This window comes from Mesoplodon mirus (genome assembly GCF_964341445.2).
Source record: "Mesoplodon mirus genome assembly, chromosome: 2".
Classification (NCBI taxonomy): Eukaryota; Metazoa; Chordata; class Mammalia; order Artiodactyla; family Ziphiidae; genus Mesoplodon; species Mesoplodon mirus.
The window spans coordinates 60,229,300-60,247,509 of NC_138977.1; the positions used below are offsets into that span (position 1 = coordinate 60,229,300).

Sequence of the window (18,210 nt, forward strand, 5' to 3'; positions counted from 1 at the left end):
TGATAAAAAGTCTCCAGAAAGTGGGCACAGAGGGAATCTACCTCAACATAATAAAGGCCATATATGACAAAATCACAGCAAACATCATTCTCAATGGTAAAAAACTGAAAGCATTTCCCCTAAGATCAGGACCAAGACAAGGATATCCACTCTCGCCACTATTATTCAACATAGTTTTGGAAGTCCTAGCCACAGCAATCAGAGAAGTAAAAGAAATAAAAGGAATACAAGTTGGAAAAGAAGACGTAAAACTGTCACTGTTTGCAGATGACATGATACCATACATAGAGAATTCTAAAGATGCCACCAGAAAACTGCTAGAGCTAATAAATGAATTTGTACAGTTGCAGGATACAAAATTAATGCACAGAAATCTCTTGCATTCCTATACACTAACAATGAAAGATCAGAAAGAGAAATTAAGGAAACAATCCCATTCACCATTGCAACAAAAAGAATAAAATACCTAGGAATAAACCTACCTAAGGAGGTAAAAGACCTGTACTCAGAAAACTATAAGACACTGATGAAAGAAATCAAAGATGACACAAACAGATGGAGAGATATACCATGTTCTTGGATTGGAAGAATCAATATTGTGAAAATGATTATACTACCCAAAGCAATCTACAGATTCAATGCAATCTCTATCAAAATACCAGTGGCATTTTTTACAGAACTAGAACAAAAAATCTTAAAATTTGTATGGAGACACAAAAGACCCCGAATAGCCAAAGCAATCTTGAGGGGAAAAAAACAGAGCTGAAGGTATCAGACTCCCTCACTTCAGACTACAGGGCTATAGTAATCAAGACAATATGGTACTGGCAGAAAAACAGATATACAGATCAATGGAACAGGATAGAAAGCCCAGAGATAAACCCACAACCTATGGTCAACTAATCTATGACAAAGAGGCAATGATATACAATGGAGAAAAGACAGTCTCTTCAATAAGTGGTGCTGGGAAAACTGGACAGCTACATGTAAAAGAATGAAATTAGAACCCTCCCTAATACCATACACAAAAATAAACTCAAAATGGATTAGAGACCTAAATGTAAGCCCAGACACTATAAAACTCTTAGAGGAAAACATAGGCAGAACACTCTATGACATAAATCACAGCAAGATCCTTTTTGACCCACCTCCTAGAGAAATGGAAATAAAAACAAAAATAAACAAATGGGACCTAATGAAACTTAAAAGCTTTTGCACAGCAAAGGAAACTATAAACAAGACAAAAAGACAACCCTCAGAATGGGAGAAAATATTTGCAAATGAAGCAACTGACAAAGGATTAATCTCCAAAATTTATAAGCAGCTCATTCAGCTCAATATCAAAAAAACAAACAACCCAATCCAAAGATGGGCAGAAGACCTAAATAGACATTTCTCCAAAGAAGACACACAGATTGCCAACAAACACATGAAAGGATGCTCAACATCACTAATCATTAGAGAAATGCAAATCAAACTACAATGAGGTATCACCTCACACCCGTCAGAATGGCCATCATCAAAAAATCTAGAAACAATAAATGCTGGAGAGGGTGTGGAGAAAAGGGAACCCTCTTGCACTGTTGGTGGGAATGTAAATTTATACAGCCACTATGGAGAACAGTATGGAGTTTCCTTAAAAAACTACAAATAGGGGCTTCCCTGGTGGTGCAGTGGTTGAGAGTCTGCCTACCGATGCAGGGGACGCGGGTTCGTGCCCCGGTCCAGAAGGATCCCATATGCCGCAGAGCGGCTGGGTCCGTGAGCCATGGCCGCTGAGCCTGCGCGTCCGGAGCCTGTGCTCTGCAGTGGGAGAGGCCACAGCAGTGAGAGGCCCATGTACTGCAAAAACCCCCCCCCAAAACCCCCAAAAAACTACAAATAGAACTACCATACGACCCAGCAATCCCACTACTGGGCATATACCCTGAGAAAATCAGAGAAAACATGTACTACAATGTTCATTGCAGCTCTATTTACAATAGCCAGGACATGGAAGCAACCTAAGTGTCCACTGACAGATGAATGGATAAAGAAGATGTGGCACATATATACAATGGAATATTACTCAGCCATAAAAAGAAACGAAATTGAGTTATTTGTAGTGAGGTGGATGGAACTAGAGTCTGTCATACAGAGTGAACTAAGTCAGAAAGAGAAAAACAAATACTGTATGCTAACACATGTATATGGAATCTAAAAAAAAAAAAGATTCTGAAGAACCAAGGGGCAGTACAGGAATAAAGACGCAGACATAGACAATGGACTTGAGGACACGGGGAGGGGGAAGGGTAAGCTGGGACGAAGTGAGAGAGTGGCATGGACATATATACACTACCAAATGTAAAATAGATAGCTGGTGGGAAGCAGCTGCATAGCACAGGGAGATCAGCTCAGTGCTTTGTGACCACCTAGATGGGTGGGATAGGGAGGGTGGGAGGGAGACGCAAGAGGGAGGAGATATGGGGATATATGTATATGTATAGCTAATTCACTTTGTTATAAAGCAGAAACTAATACACCATTGTAAAGCAATTATACTCCAATAAAGATGTAAAAAAAAAAAAAAAAGACCCCATTAAGAAAATGAATAGGCAAGCCACAGACTAGGAAGCTATTCACAAAATATATATCTGATATAGGACTTATATTAGAATATATCAAGAACTTCCACAATTGAATAAGAAAAGCAAACTTATAAAAATGGGTAAAAGATTTGAACAGACACTTTACCAAAGAAGATATCTGAATGATGAGAACACAAAAAGTTGCTCAATAGCAGAGGTCATCAGGGAAGTACAAATTAATAACACAATAAGGGGACTTCCCTGGTTGTCCAGTGGTTAAGAATCTGCCTTCCAATGCATGGGACATGGGTTCGATCCCTGGTTGGGGAACTAAGATCCCATACGCCACAGTGCAACTAAGCCCACATGCTGCAACTACCGAGCATGCAAGCCACAACTAGAGAGCCTGAGTGCCGCAACTCCAGAGCTCACATGCTCTGGAGCCCGTGTGCCACAACTACAGAGCCCACGCACTCTGGAGCCTGTGCACCACAACCAGAGAGTCTTCACGCTGCAAATACTGAGCCTGCATGCTGCAACTACTGAGCCTGGGTGCCACAACTAGAGAGGGAAGACCGCACACCTCAATGAAGAGCCCGCGTGCCACAACAAAAGATCCTGCATGCCACAACAAAGATCCCACGTACTGCAACAAAGACCCGACACAGCCAAAAATAAAACAAAAAAATAAATATTGAAAAACCCAAACAAACATGAGATACCTTTATATACATTCCAGAATCACAAAAATTAAAAAGGACTGATACCACCAACTGTTGACAAGAATGTGGAACCACTTGAACCGCTGTCCATTGTTAGTGGGAGTATAAAAAAGATACACTATGAAAAAGGGTCTGAAAGTTTTTTTTATAAACGAAATACATTTCTCTAGACACAGCAATCTACTCCTAGGTATTTATCCAAGAAAAATGAAAATACAGTCCTCAAAAAGACTAACACAAGAATATTCATAGTGGCTTGATTCAAGATAGCCAATAACTAGAAACAGCCAAGGTGTCCAACAGAAGAGTGGATAAACAAATTGTGGTGTATTCATACAACGGGTTACTATTCATAAATAAGGAACAAACTACTGTACATGCAACAGCATGGGTGGATCTCAAGCACACGCTGAGAGAAACTTTAGAAAGAGTGTACATTGTATAATTCCATTTGTGTGAAGTTCTAGAACAAACAAAATTAATCTATGGTGGAAAAATACACAGAATTAAGATTGCCTCATAATAACCAGGGGCAGAAATTGACTGTGAAAGGGCACAAGGGAACTGTAAAAAACTACTGAACTTCAGTTAATATTCATGCTGAAGTATTCGGGAGTGAAGTACTTATGTTTCTAACTTAACTTTGAATGTGTCAAAAATTAAAACAGATTGATAATCAGAAGGATAAATATATGCAGAGATATTCTACCAGGGAAATATAGCAAAATATTCATTGAGGTGGATATATGGATGTTCTCTGAATAATTATTTCAACTGTTATGTATGTTTGAAATTTTTCATAATAAAATATGGGGAAAAAACTGTTTTCAATTCCTCTGCTCTCTCACACTGTACAAACTGGAACTGAATTTGTATGAAGTAAGCCAATAGGGGGTGCTATTTTCAGAATCATGATTTTATCTTTTAAAGAAAAACACAAAAACTTTAACATGAAAAACAAACCAAGCCATTCCTTCTCAACAAAGAATGAATTAAAATGAACAGCAACTTTAGCTTCACATTATACATGTCATAACTCTGGCTCTAAAGAGAGAATGTCTGAATTTCATTCACTGTGCCTCAGCTTAGATGCCTGTTTCAAAGACTAATCATTTAAAGATGGGAATCTGCCTTGACTATATAGCCTTTAGCACAAGACAATATATTTGCTGAATTTGGCCTCTCAGGGTGAAATGCAAGGCTCATACAGTATCAACAAAACAAATCAAAAAACAATGTCAAGAAAAATTCACGTATTACTGTTAAGGACGGGTAGTCACCTAATGGATTACAGATTCAGTGTTTATAGCATCAAGAAAAAAATTTTCGGTTTCATTACCTTTATCAAGAGATGCACCAGCCATATGGTAAAAGCTCAATGCAGTGTCTACATCATTAATGTTCTTTAAGAAAGTAAAGAAGTTCTCCACTTCCTGAAATGTCAGACCCTGAAATAAGAAAGACAGTTAAGTAAGGCAGGAACCTGTACAAAAAGCAGCATAAAAATGCAGAAAACTAGGCAGTTATTCATGCTTATAAATCAGAAATGTATGCTATGTCTAGAACAGAGACAACAAATTAGTCAAGGAATGTCAAATTTGTACACAACAGGGGAACAAAACTCTGGTATTTTACCCTGAGAAATGCACGTTGGCTAATTGCTTTCCCCTATATGTAAAATTTGACATGAAGCTGTTTAAAGTTATGGCTGGATATCTTTAAAGAAAATATTTCTAACTATACCCTCCAATTAGTCACAATATCTGTTGTGACACTTCCTAACTGAGCTGTAGCCACTTGATCTGTTATACCTCGTAACAAGTAAGACCCATCAGGACTTTCATTTTAATAATCTACTCATAGGCCAGTCAAGCTTTTTGAGGCTTAAGCTAACTGAAGAACCACCAAAGTCAGTAATATACATGGGAACGGTTTCAGCATTTAGCAGAATGCAAGAAACTGGGAAAGTTGTTCATTATCTCAATTTAAAAGCTACTAATGAAGCAATTTGCCATGTAACTTTAGTCTGATGGAAGTCTGTGAATGAGGAAATTCTTTTCAAAAGCTGGTCAAAGATTTGCTGATCTTTGATGCTACTTTCTATGATGGCTCAAGAGAGTAGTTGGATAAGCAGGGATTAGAGGGAGGAAGATTTGTCCTATATGCCTGTTTCCCATTTCTCACACATCATGCTATGATGGAAATGAATACAATCTCTAAGAAGTGAGTAACACTGGGGAGACACTGAGGTTAACGCCTTCTAATGAAGCATCAGGTCCTTTTATGGACTGCAGATGTTGACGGGCTTCTACTCAGTACTGATCCTCTTCCGATCTCCATTTCCCCAAACTACAGAGCCCAGGAATCCACATCGGTAACCCAGTAAAAAGGAAACCTTAACATAGACAATCTATAGCACATTCCTGGTACTCTCCAAACTGGCCAATGGCATCTTTCTCATTTCATCAATCAAACTAAAAGCTAAAATACTCTGTGTATGATTATGTCACATGATCTTTTTAGTTTTTCTCCTTAGAATCATAGAACTTAAAATTTTTTTAATTGTGGAATATGATGACCATATAGAAAGGCGCATAAAACAAACTGTTGTAAAATGAACACCCATAAAATCTCGATTCAGGTCAAGAAACAGACAATTATCAGCATCCCAGAAATCTCCCTCTCTTCCCCAACGTGACCCTTCCCAGTTATGAGCCTCTTCTCCCAGTGATAACTACTGCAACTTTTAGGATATTCATTTCCTTGCTTTTCATAAAAAATAGCTTTACTATCTATTTATGCATCCTTAGACATATGTTTAAGGAATTTAAGTATGTCTGTTTAATTTTATAAATGGAACCATGCAGTATGTATTCTATTATATATGGATTCTCTCTTTAAGATTTTTCAATGTTTTTGTGTATATCTGTAGTTCATTCATTTTTATTGCTGTAAGTATTCCATCGTGTGACTCTCTATTCTATTTGGGCTATTTCCTGTTTTTGGCAATTACGAATGGTTCTCCATCTGTATTTAAGCATTCATTCAAACATTTATGGAGCAACTACTATATACCAAGCTCCATAACTTTTGGCAGTGAAAAAGGCCTATATTAAATAATTCTGCCCCAACTTGAGGTCATTCTCTTAAGGTCACTCTCAGAGGTAGGGTTCATTCCTTGTACAAATGTCATAGTATGCTATCTAATGTAAGCACTAGGCTAGAAACAACATTATAAGAGGGAAGAATTCCACTGGATCAGAAGCACAGGTTTTACAATATCACCTGCTTGTGGATGGATACACTAATACCATCTTCTCTTCCTCTTTATCAAAAGATGTGCAGAGGTGGGAACAACCCAAGTGTCCACTGATATATGAATGGATAAACAGAATGTGGTGTATATATATAATGGAATAGTATTCAGCCTTTAAAAGGAAAGACATTCTGATACATGCTACAACAAGGATGAACCTTGAAGACATTATGCCAAGGGAAATAATCCAGTCACAGAAGGACAAATGCTGTATGATTCCACTTATACGAGGTACCTAGAGCAGTTAAATTCATACAGACAGAGAGTAGAATGGTGGTTTCTAGGGGTGGGCAGCAGGGGATAATGGGGAATTATTGTTTAATGGGTATGGAGTTTCAGTTTGGGAAGATGAAAAAAGTTCTGGGGATGAATGGTGGTGGTATTCTTTGCACAGCAGTGTGAATGTACTTACTGCTACTAAACCATTTAAAAATGGTTAAAATGGTAAATTTTGTTATGTATATTTTACCACAATTTTAAAAAAGACATGCTAAAGTTTTTCTATTTTTTTATTAGGGTGTGAATTTCCACAGGCGAGGTAAGGATAGGGGTCTGAGTTTATGAAAGGGTTTTTAAGGCTAAAAGGTTGACATAAAATTCCTAAAACAGAAAGGGCATGGTAAAGGAATTGCCTCCCACTCTGATAAACAACCTCTGATGTACGTTAGTTAATTTATTGTGAAACATCAAATGCTCAAGACCACAGTGCTTATGTTGAGAATTATTTGAGAACAGATAGAAGAATCTAAACTGAGTGGTTATTCATTTGATGATTTAGAAAAACAGTGGAATACAACTCATACTATGCCATTATTAAATAAAAATGTGTAACATTTTGCCTTTTAATACATAGATATAATAAAAAATATTTATCAAGCACTATGCCAGGAACAGTGAGGAAAATAAAATTGCATTGGACATGGGCCTCCTTAAAGGAAAGATGATGCCATTCACAAAATTCTTATTTCTTGGTAATTACCTTAGTAAAAAATCCAGAGGTCTATTAGAATAAAGCTATAATAAGACTATAGCATGAGGTTCGTGGATAGAAAGTGCAAAGATAGGCTTTTTGCAAGTTGAGTTGCTCAGACTTAGAAGGCTACAGTTTAAGCACAATCTATTGCCAGGTGACTTGAACTGCAGACATAGTAGTGAAAAGGAAATATCCTTCTCTGAGGCTTGGCATTAAAGGGATTTTTTTTTTTTTTTGACATACTATGGGGAAGTGGAAGAAGCAGGAGTTACTTTATTCTGTGATTAACTGTTCAACAAACCAGTTATCTATCTATCCTTGGAAAGAAGAACATATATAAGACTGGGCTCTAAATGACTAAAAAAAGAAGATAAAATTAACAGTACTTTGACAATAGAAGTACTTCTTTATGTTGTTTAAAAATGAATTTAACATTAGAGAAGTTGTTAAACAAGCAAATAGAATTGCCTTTCAAAACTAAAAGCAACTGATAAAATGTTTAGGAGAAAACAGAAAATCTTCATGACCTTGGGTAAAGCAAAGAGTTTTTAGATATGACACCAAATGCACAATCCATAAAAGATAAAAAATTGATAAATTAGATTTCATCAAGATTAAAAACTTTTGTACTTCAAAATACTGAGAAAATAGACAAATCACAGACTGGGAGAAAATATTTAAAAATCATATATCTGATAAAGGATTTGTATCCAGAATTATATAAAGAACTCTTACAACTCAATGAGATCATAATAATAACCCAATTAAAAAAAAAGATTTGAATAGACATCTTCCAAACAAGTTGCGGTGAGTGGGGGCTACTCTTCGTTGCAGTGCGCGGGCTTCTCATTGCGGTGGCTCCTCTTGTTGCGGAGCACGGGCTCTAGGTGCGTGGGCTTCAGTAGTTGCAGTACACTGGCTCAAGAGCGCATGGGCTTCAGTAGTTGTGGCATGTGGGCTCAGTAGTTGTGGCTCGTGGGCTCTAGAGCGCAGGCTCAGTAGTTGTGGAGCACAGGCTTAGTTGCTCTGTGTCATGTGGGGTCTTCCCAGACCAGGGATTGAACCCGTGTCCCCTGCAATGGCAGGCGGATTCTTAACCACTGCACCACCAGGGAAGTCCCTTCCCAAAACTTTTTATCTTTTTGAGCAAAGAACTGTTCCAGGTGCCTTTTATAGTCTTCCAGGGAATTGAAATTTTTTCCATTAAGATCTGAATAAATGGAAATCCAAAGGTGCAATGTCTGGTGAATACAGCAGATGAAATGGAACTTCCCAGCCAAACTGTAACAGTTTTTGCCTGGTCATCAAAGGAACATGCGGTCTTGAGTTATCCTGATGGAAGATTATGTGTTTTCTGTTGACTAATTCTGGATGCTTTTCATCGAGTGCTGCTTTCAGTTGTTCTAATTGGGAGCAGCACTTGTTGTAATTAATTGTTTGCTTTTCTGGAAGGAGCTCATAATAGAGGACTCCCTTCCAATCCCACCATATATAACATCACCTTCTTTGGATGAAGACCGCCTTTGGTGTGGTTGGTGGTGGTTCATTTAGCTTACCCCATGATCTCTTCCATTCCACATTATTGTACAGTATCCACTTTTCATCGCCCATCACAATTTGTTTTAAAACAGAATGTTTTTGTTATGTTTAAGTAGAGAATCACATGTGGAAATACGGTCAAGAAGGTTTTTTTCGCTTAACTTTATGGAACCCAAACATCAAAGTGATTAACATAACAAGCTAGTGTAAATGACTACATTATTATATGAATGCATTTATATGAAATTTCCAGAAAAGGGAAATCTATAGAGACAGAGGAAGATTTATGGTCGTGTAAGGCTACAGCGGAAACGGGGATTGACTGCAAACTAGCATGAGGGATCTTTTTGGGGTGATGGAAATCTTCTAAAACTAGATTGCAGTGATGATTGCCTAACTCTATAAATTTACTAAAAATCATTGATGGGTAAATTGGTGAATTGTACACTTAAAATAATTTATACATACTTCATGATATACAGATTATACCTCAATAAAACTGTTAAAAAATAAAAAGCAGTTATAGTAGAATGAGAAGAGGGGGAAGGAAAATTTGGCTTCCTCTGGAGTCAGCTCTAAAGCCAGATATCTAGTGCTGACAGGCCATAGGTAGTACAAACACATTGTAATGATGATTCCTTGCCTTGTCTTTTAATTGGTCATAGCAAATCCATCTGCCAAGAATCAATCTAATTGCCTGAGCTCCCTCTGTGGCCCATTAAAAAAAAAAGTCTCCTTCCTTCTTCTTATATGCTGTTTCTCACCAATCTAATCTCTCACCTGCTCCATTTTCTGCTTACTTTTAAAAAGCATTTAAATTATTTTTACACCAGGTAATATATGGATATGGTACAAAATGTTACACAGTACCAAGTAATTCTTCCTTTCCCCTGTCATCCAGTCTCCCTCCCTACATGTCACTGTCACCAATTTCTTGGGTACCTTTTCAGAGATGTTTCTGTACTTGTTTTGTTCCAATAAAGCATTTCCCCATTGCAAAGCCCAGACTTTTCTTCAACTGGTTGGTGTCTGGCAGCAGAGGGAAATTACACTATTTCCATTACTTACATTTCTATAAGAACCTAATAGTCCTGAAACATCACTTTCTTCATATGTTCATTCCTCCTGCTGACAAAATATCAGTGACACCCACTGTCAACTGGAAAGACCGCAAACTTCTTAGCTCAGTATACAAGGTCCTCTACAATCTGATTCCATAATTTACCTTTCTAGCTATCTCACTAAGAATCTATAGGTTAGAGTATAGCAACACTGTTTTTCTTGCTTCCTCTAAACCTTTCTGCTTATTCAAATCATGGAGAATAAACAGTGACAATAAACAGGTTCATTAGTAGGAAGATTATGGACTCTGGAATGAGACAGTCCTGGCTTTGAATCCTAGTGCCACCTCTTAAGACACTGTGTGATCTCAGACAAATAACTAAGGCTCAGAAAAAGTATTTTTCATCTCAAAAATGGGGATTCTATCCACCAAGCAGGATGTGATAATTAGGGAGAAGATAAGTAAAATGCCTAGTACATAAAAAGTACTCAGTAAATAGTAGGGCAAAGTCCTTAGTAAGCTGGCAGGCTCATTACTACAGAGCCAGCGGCAGTGAATTTACTCAGTTATGCTCTGAAATACACTCTCTTCTCTGGTATGTGTAGGGCCTTGAGGGATAGGAGATAGGAAAAAGGTTGAGGTATATGAAACTAATTGTGTGTGGGGAAAACCAAAAATAAAACGGGGAAAAATACATAAAATTAAATCTCTTAATAGTAATTCACAGTTTAGTACTCCTTTGGGGGAAGTAAAGGTTTCAAAGCTAATCAGTAAAACAAAGCAAATCAGTAGAGTTCTAATCTTTTTTTAGTTTAAGGGTCGCACCTCGGGTGCTATACATAGTGGCTTTGGTGGGCACCCAATAATTGGAGTTAGAGTTTTTCAAGGGCTCTGCTAGCAATGTTTCTAGAATCTGATATCCTCTGCAGACCACAATGTGGTTCACCTCTCAAATATCTGTGAGAATATGTGAACAGGGGAGCCCACATGAATATTATCCACAGAAAACATGAAAAGTTAATAATCTAATAGTGTTATTAAACTTGTTTGATAAATACTAACCCTACTTAATGGCTAGTAGCAAGATTAATAAGCAATGCTATACACAAAGACTGTTGAGGATAGGGCTGTAAGAGGAAACACATAGCAAAAGCAAATACCTTTATAACCTCTGTTTGTCAAAATCCTACTCTGCCTTTCAGGCAAAGTTCAAATTGTACCTCCTCCAAGGTACAAGAATTCTTACTCAGTCTCTTCAGCTGGTTCTAATCTTTCTCATTGGTGCTCCCAAAAGAACTCATTATCTTTATTAGGGTATTTAATATACATTCATCAATGCATTTGACAAACATTTGCCTATGAAACATCGTATAGAGGATGGCAAAGATGAGTAAGACAGTGCTCTCAAGAGGCTCAAAGTTGAGTGAGTTGTCTTGTACCATAATTATTTATTATCTGTCTCCCTCCACTTGAGGGCAGAGACTTGGTTTTGCTCATTCCTGTATTCCCAATATTTAGAAGAATGCCTGGCACATGGTGGGTGCTCAATAAATACTGAATATGAAATTATATAGTTCTTTGCATACATCTATTTTTTACTAAACTATTACAGATAGGTGATGGTTTTATCTTTTATCTTTCTCACAGCACCTGGCTTTGTGTCTTGAATATAGCAATGTCTGCCACTGAACTGTAATTTTCAATTCATCCTTCAGTGGATTTGCTAAATTATTAAAGTTTGCAGTTTCTGCACTCTTAACCATAGAGAACCACCACTGTGAATTACACTTACGAAGTCTCAGAAAACTCTGTCTTTCTTTTAATGAGGAGAAGAAGGTAATTTGGAGGATGGAAAGTAAAAAAAGTTAAAGTTGAGTCAGATTTGACCTAGAAGAAAAAGTCACAGAAAAAAAAGATATTGAGGGGAATGGGGACAATCTGATAGTGGATAGGGACTAAACTTTAAAACAAAGCAAAAACAAAACATGTTTCCCATAAAGCAAAAAAAGAAAGAAAGAGAAGAAAAATCTGTCTTTGTTAAGTAAGAAACATGGCAGTTACTCAGAGCATGAATAGAGTAATTTTTCCAGGCATGGCAGGTTCCCCAATTCTTCCAGCTATTACTAAGGAACAAAACTAGAGACGCTGATGGAGCAGGCCTTTTCAGAGCAGTGGCTCGCAAGCCTAACTGCACATTAGAATCACCTGGGGAGACTTTTAAGCACTATTGATGCCTGAACTCACCCACTGAGCTTCTGATGTAGTTACTTTGAAGAGGGTCCCAACACCACATTTGTGAAAAATTCCCCAAGCGAGCCTACTGGGAGACCAGGTCTAAAGCACTGCCTTACAGGAAGAGTATGGTTAGGAGAAATAGAATTTTGCTAGAGAAGGGACAAGATCTGTAATAGGAAGCCCTGGATTTTATTAGTCCAGACTCTGGGTGGATCATTAATTTCTCTTTCTCTCTATATATATTTTCAAAGGCAAAATGAGATCTAACGAAGCAGTTAGAAACACAAAAAAGAAAAATGGCTGTGAAGCACTGCATGGTCATAAAGTAATACACAAATAGTTATTTAATACCACCACTAGGACCTTCAATCTTTTAGGTCTGGTTTCATATTTTGTACAGAACTCCACACAGAAAATGATTAACATGTGCCAAATGAAAACACATTTTCATGTTAACAAATCCAAAGTGGAACAAAAGAAGCAATTAGGAAGCAGACAGTGATCCCCCTATAATGGGAAATGGTCCCAGAGAGATGGGTTGGTAAGCTTAGGAGCAAAGGCCCTTCATTAACTCTCATTTTAGTTAGCTGCTATGTTCACAAACTATTTAATCAACATGAGAGTACAATCAATCTCAATCTCCCTGCTAAGGCAGGCTAGAAATTCTGGGCCAGAAATAATTTAGCACCCCAGATTTTCATCACCTGACAAAATCTGTCCTTTCATTTCAGGGCTCTTTTGCAAGGTCTTCAGGTCCTAAATTAACTCCTGCCAAAGCTAAAATACTTTATTCCTTTAAGGGAGATGTCTTCAACACCCAATTTATTGCTTTTAAATATAAATTCACAACAAAACATGAATTAGCCTATCATGATAGATAATTATTTTAAGGTCAAATCAATGCCTGGACTAAACTTTAAAAATAGGTCTGGTCAAAAGAAAGGAGTGTTCCCTATAAAATCCACCTGTATTTGCAATTAATTTTCTGAATTACAATTTCCAACAGATATGAGCTGGGTACTAGCTAGTGTAGGAGTTCTCTCTGGGAGAAAAGCATTGTCCTCTGTCACTTTCTGTTAATGACTCTTCCTCCATAGCCAAGGGAACACCTTGGGCTGGACTGAACTCAGAGAAGCTGACACTTTTTCTCAGAATCCAGCCTGTTCTCAGTTGCAGTCCACAGCCTGTTCAGAGGTCCGTTCAGCTTTTCAACATCCAAGACAAGGAGGAAAAAGTCTAGCTGGTAAGAATTGTTTTCCACCAACTTGGGGCGATGCTATTCATGCAAGATTTCATGCACGAAGACTAATAACTAAGAAAACTGAGACAAGCACTAGCAATCCTATTTCTTATTTTCAGTTACTGAGTCTTTAAAGCTTAGAGTCTGCATCTAGGATAAGGCTCTTTTTTTTTTTTTTTTGCGGTACACGGGCCTCTCACTGTTGTGGCCTCTCCCATTGTGGAGCACAGGCTCTGGACGCGCAGGCCCAGCGGCCATGGCTCACGGGCCCTGCTGCTCCGCAGCATGTAGGATCTCCCGGACCAGGGCATGAACCCGTGTGCCCTGCATCGGCAGGCAGGCTCTCAACCACTGCGCCACCAGGGAAGCCCTAGGATAAGGCTCTTCAATTCATGAGGCCAGGAATGTTAAGTGATTTGTCTAACGTCCACAGAAATCTCTGAGGCAGGACTTGAACTCATCTTCTAGTTCCATGTCTACCACACCACACTACCTTGGCAATCCCTCATGGAACATGTTTAGTGCCAGGTCAGTTTCCCAGTCATGGCCAAATGGTAACTGTTGTCAGGTGGAAAGGGTATTGAATTGAGAATGAGATCTGGGTTCTAGCCCTTGCATTGCTCGCTCTCTCTCTCTCTCTCTCTCTCTCTCTTTCTTTCTCTGTGTGTGTGTGTGTGTGTGTGTGTGTGTGTGAGATCTTTAAGAGATCTGGCCTCTTTACTAGTTTCTGGTTCAGTTTGTTCATCCCACCCCCTGGAAAGCCCCAGATGCTGACTCAATTCTACCATCTGCCTCTTCTTGTACGAGGAACAGCTCTGAAGGGTGTCACAGAGCAGTGTTGACAAGTGTCATCATAAATCCATGGTCTCTAATCTCAATGCTGCTCAAAAAAGGCCCAATCATCCCCTGAAATCTCTAATAATCTTATTCTCAATCGTTTTGCTTCTACGCTTGCTCCTTTCCAAACTACTCTTCATAAAGCAACCAGAGTCATCTCTTTAAACATACATATAGCCATGCCATTTCACTGATCACAACCCTTTAATAGCTTCTCTTTGCACTATGAATAGAATCCCAACTTGTTCTACACCTACAAGGTCCTGCATGTTCTTGCCCCCATCTCCCTCTCAGACCTCACCTCAGACCATTATCCTCTTTGTTAGTATGCTCCAACCACAATAGTCCCCTTTTAGTTCCTCACACATGCCAGATTCATCTTTCCTCCTTGTTATGGACTGAATGTTTGTGTCCCCCCCACCCCCCAAACTCACACACTGAAGCCTTAACCCCCACTGTGGCTATATTAGGAGATGGGGTCTCTAAGAAAATAATTAAGGTTAAATGAGGTCACAAGGCTGGGGCCCTGATCCTACAGGATTAGTGTCCTTATAAGAAGACACATTAGAGAGCATGCTTTCTCTCTCAGCACAAACACTAAGATCATGTGAGGGCATAGCAAGAAGGTGGCTGTCTATAGGACAGGAAGAGAGCCCTCATTAGAAACCCAGTTTGCTGGCACATTGATCATGGACTTATAGCCTCCAGAACTGTGAGAAAAGAAATTCCTGTTGTTTAAGCCACCCAGTCCATAGTATTTTGTGATAGCAGCCTAAGCAGAGTAATACGCTGCCTCAGAGTTTTAAACATATGCTATTTCTTCTTTCTGGAGCTTCCTCTCCGTTCTTCCTTCCTCTTTCCTTCTTTTCTACTTCCTTACTTGTTGTTCTAATATGCCTTCCAATTGAACCATTGTAATAAAACAGCTCTCCCAAAGGTCACCATTTTACCAAAACCAATGGGTATTTATCATCTCATTTTACTGGACCCTTTCAGTCCCATATGACACTGTAGACCCCTTAGTTCATGAACACTCTTCTTCCTTGGCTTTGATTTCACTACTTCCTCTAGGTATTTCTCTAACCATTTCCTCAAGATTTCATTCTGGAGCTCCTTAAATGTTTGTGTTCTACTTGATCTTGCCCTTGGCTCATAGTTCTTTTCTGTTTAATATCCTCCTTGGGCAACTTCATCCATTCTTGTGGTTTTAATTCCAATAGTGTGTTGATGATTCCCAAATCTATCTCAGTCCTCTAAAGTAGATTTGAATATCCAATTGGCTGCTAACCATCTCTGCTTGGATAGTCCACAGGCATCTTAAACTCAAGATATCTACAAGTGAACACTTCATCTCCCTCTGTAAACCAGCCTGTCTTTTTTTTTTTTTGCGGTACGTGGGCCTCTCACTGCTGTGGCCTCTCCCATTGCGGAGCACAGGCTCCGGACGCGCAGGCTCAGCGGCCATGGCTCATGGGCCCAGCAGCTTTGCGGCATGTGGGATCTTCCCGGACCGGGGCACGAACACGCGTCCCCTGCATCGGCAGGCAGACTCTCAACCACTGCGCCACCAGGGAAGCCCTGTCTCTTTATTTTTTATTTTTATTTTTTTTTGTGGTACGCAGGCCTCTCACCGCTGTGGCCTCTCCCATTGCGGAGCACAGGCTCCAGATGCACAGGCTCAGTGGCCATGGCTCACGGGACTAGCCGCTCCGCGGCATGTGGGATCTTCCCGGTCTGAGGCATGAACCCGTGTCCCCTGCATCAGCAGGCGGACTCTCAACCACTGCGCCACCAGGGAAGCCCCAGCCTGTCTCTTTAAATTCACAATCTCAGTTCATGGTGCCACCCGTGGTCTGAACAAAACACATGGGGTTATTTGGGGCTCCCCCCTCTTCCTCACTCACTGCTCTTTTTTTTTTTTTTTCAGGTACCAGAGATAAATCAGTCATAATTAGTCATTATTTCACTCTCATTATGTTAGTGCCTTTGCAATAACAATATGCTCCCATGGTTCCTTTTCTTCCTCTAGGCAAAGATACCTACCTTTCCCTCTTTGAAGTGCTTCTTGAGCTGCTTCTGCATGGCAGTCAACTTCTTAGACTGCACCCCACTGTAGGCCAGCAGCATGCCACCAAACTGCCTCTCGGTGATCCTCCCATCCACAGGGTCATGGCGTTCAAACTGGGAAGGGAACAGAAAGAGTGTTCATGGGGTCAAATGGAATGTACTTTGACATGGAATGCGGAATGATCAACTGTGTTGGATGGCAGAGAATAGCTGATGGCTGGGACCATATTTTGAACTATAATTCTCACCAAGATTTTAAAAAATCAGTCAGAAACAAAAGATTTGTGTGTTCTTTTTTTAATGTATCTATTTTATTTATTTAGTTTTGGCTGTGTTGGGTCTTCATTGATGTGCATGGGCTTTCTCTAGTTGCAGCGAGCAGGGACTACTCTTCCATTGAGGTACACAGGCTTCTCATTGCAGTGGCTTCTCTTGTTGTGGAGCACAGGCTCTAGGCGCGTGGGCTTCAGTAGTTGTGGCACGTGGGCTCAGTAGTTGTGGCTTGCAGGCTCTAGAGCACAGGCTCAGTAGCTGTGGCGCATGGCCTTAGTTGCTCTGCGGCATGTGGTATCTTCCCAGACCAAGGCTTGAACCCTTGTCCCCTGCATTGGCAGGCAGATTCTTAACCACTGTGCCACCAGGGAAGCCCAAGAGATTTGTGTTCTTATTCCAGTTCTGCCACTGAGTTACCCAACTACTCTAAGCCTCAATTTCCTCACGGATAAAAAGAGCTGCTATAACATCTTATATACCTTCTAGATCAGGAGCTTCCTTGTGGGAATAAAAACAATGTTAAAACTCCATTCAAATTCATGAGTAATAGTATTAGTAATAAGTGCTCTCTGGATCATCCATGTCCCTGCTACTCAGAGAAAACTTAAAAGCTAATTATTACAAATTTGATCAATTATACATATGTAAAAGTCATATCAGTTCCTTGATCTGTACTTAATATTGTTATACATTCAGACCTCTAAGCATTTCAAAGAAGAGTAGTGTTTTCAGCTTTCCCCCAAAATGGTAATCAAATGCTAGAACAATGCCAGAGCTTGAAAAAAATGTATAGAGCATAGGATGCCTCAATTAGACATGCATACTTATCATAAAGCTACTAAAAAATCTTGAAGTGTATTTAAACATGCAGATGGAAAGGTTAAGTATAAAGGACCTCTAGCTAATCTAAGTAATATCAGAAAACTAAGATTTTCATTTAAAAATGGAGAGAAGGGGCTTCCCTGGTGGCACAGTGGTTAAGAATCCGCCTGCCAATGCAGGGGACACAGGTTCGAGCCCTGGTCGGGGAAGATCCCACATGCCGCAGAGCACCTAAGTCTGTGCACCACAACTACTGAGGCTGCACTCTACAGCCCGCGAGCCACAACTCCTGAAGCCCAGATGCCTAGAGCCTGTGCTCTGCAACAAGAGAAGCCACCACAATGAGAAGCCCATGCACCGCAACGAAGGTAGCCCCAGCTAACTGCAACTAGAGAAAGCCCGTGCGCAGCAACAAAGACCCAACACAGCCAAAAATAAATAAATAAAATAAATTTAAAAATAAAAAATAAATAAAATAAAAATGGAGAGAAGAAAGTTATCTCAATGCCAGCTGCAGTGTTAATGATACTCATAAATGCATAAATAACAAAATGGC

The 18,210-nt window shown here is 39.4% G+C and overlaps 1 protein-coding gene across 2 annotated transcripts in view; it reads right to left on the reverse strand.

Moving 5' to 3' along the window:
• The window catches only part of MICU1 (mitochondrial calcium uptake 1), a 205,998-nt gene that overhangs the window by 26,885 nt on the left and 160,903 nt on the right, over positions 1-18,210 (reverse strand). For both annotated transcript variants that reach the window (XM_082630641.1, XM_082630640.1), the window contains 2 exons: positions 16,536-16,673; positions 4,629-4,737 (listed from right to left, as the gene is read on the reverse strand). In XM_082630641.1, the coding sequence (XP_082486767.1) occupies positions 4,629-4,737; positions 16,536-16,673 (247 nt within the window). The remainder of the gene's footprint in view (positions 1-4,628; positions 4,738-16,535; positions 16,674-18,210) is intronic.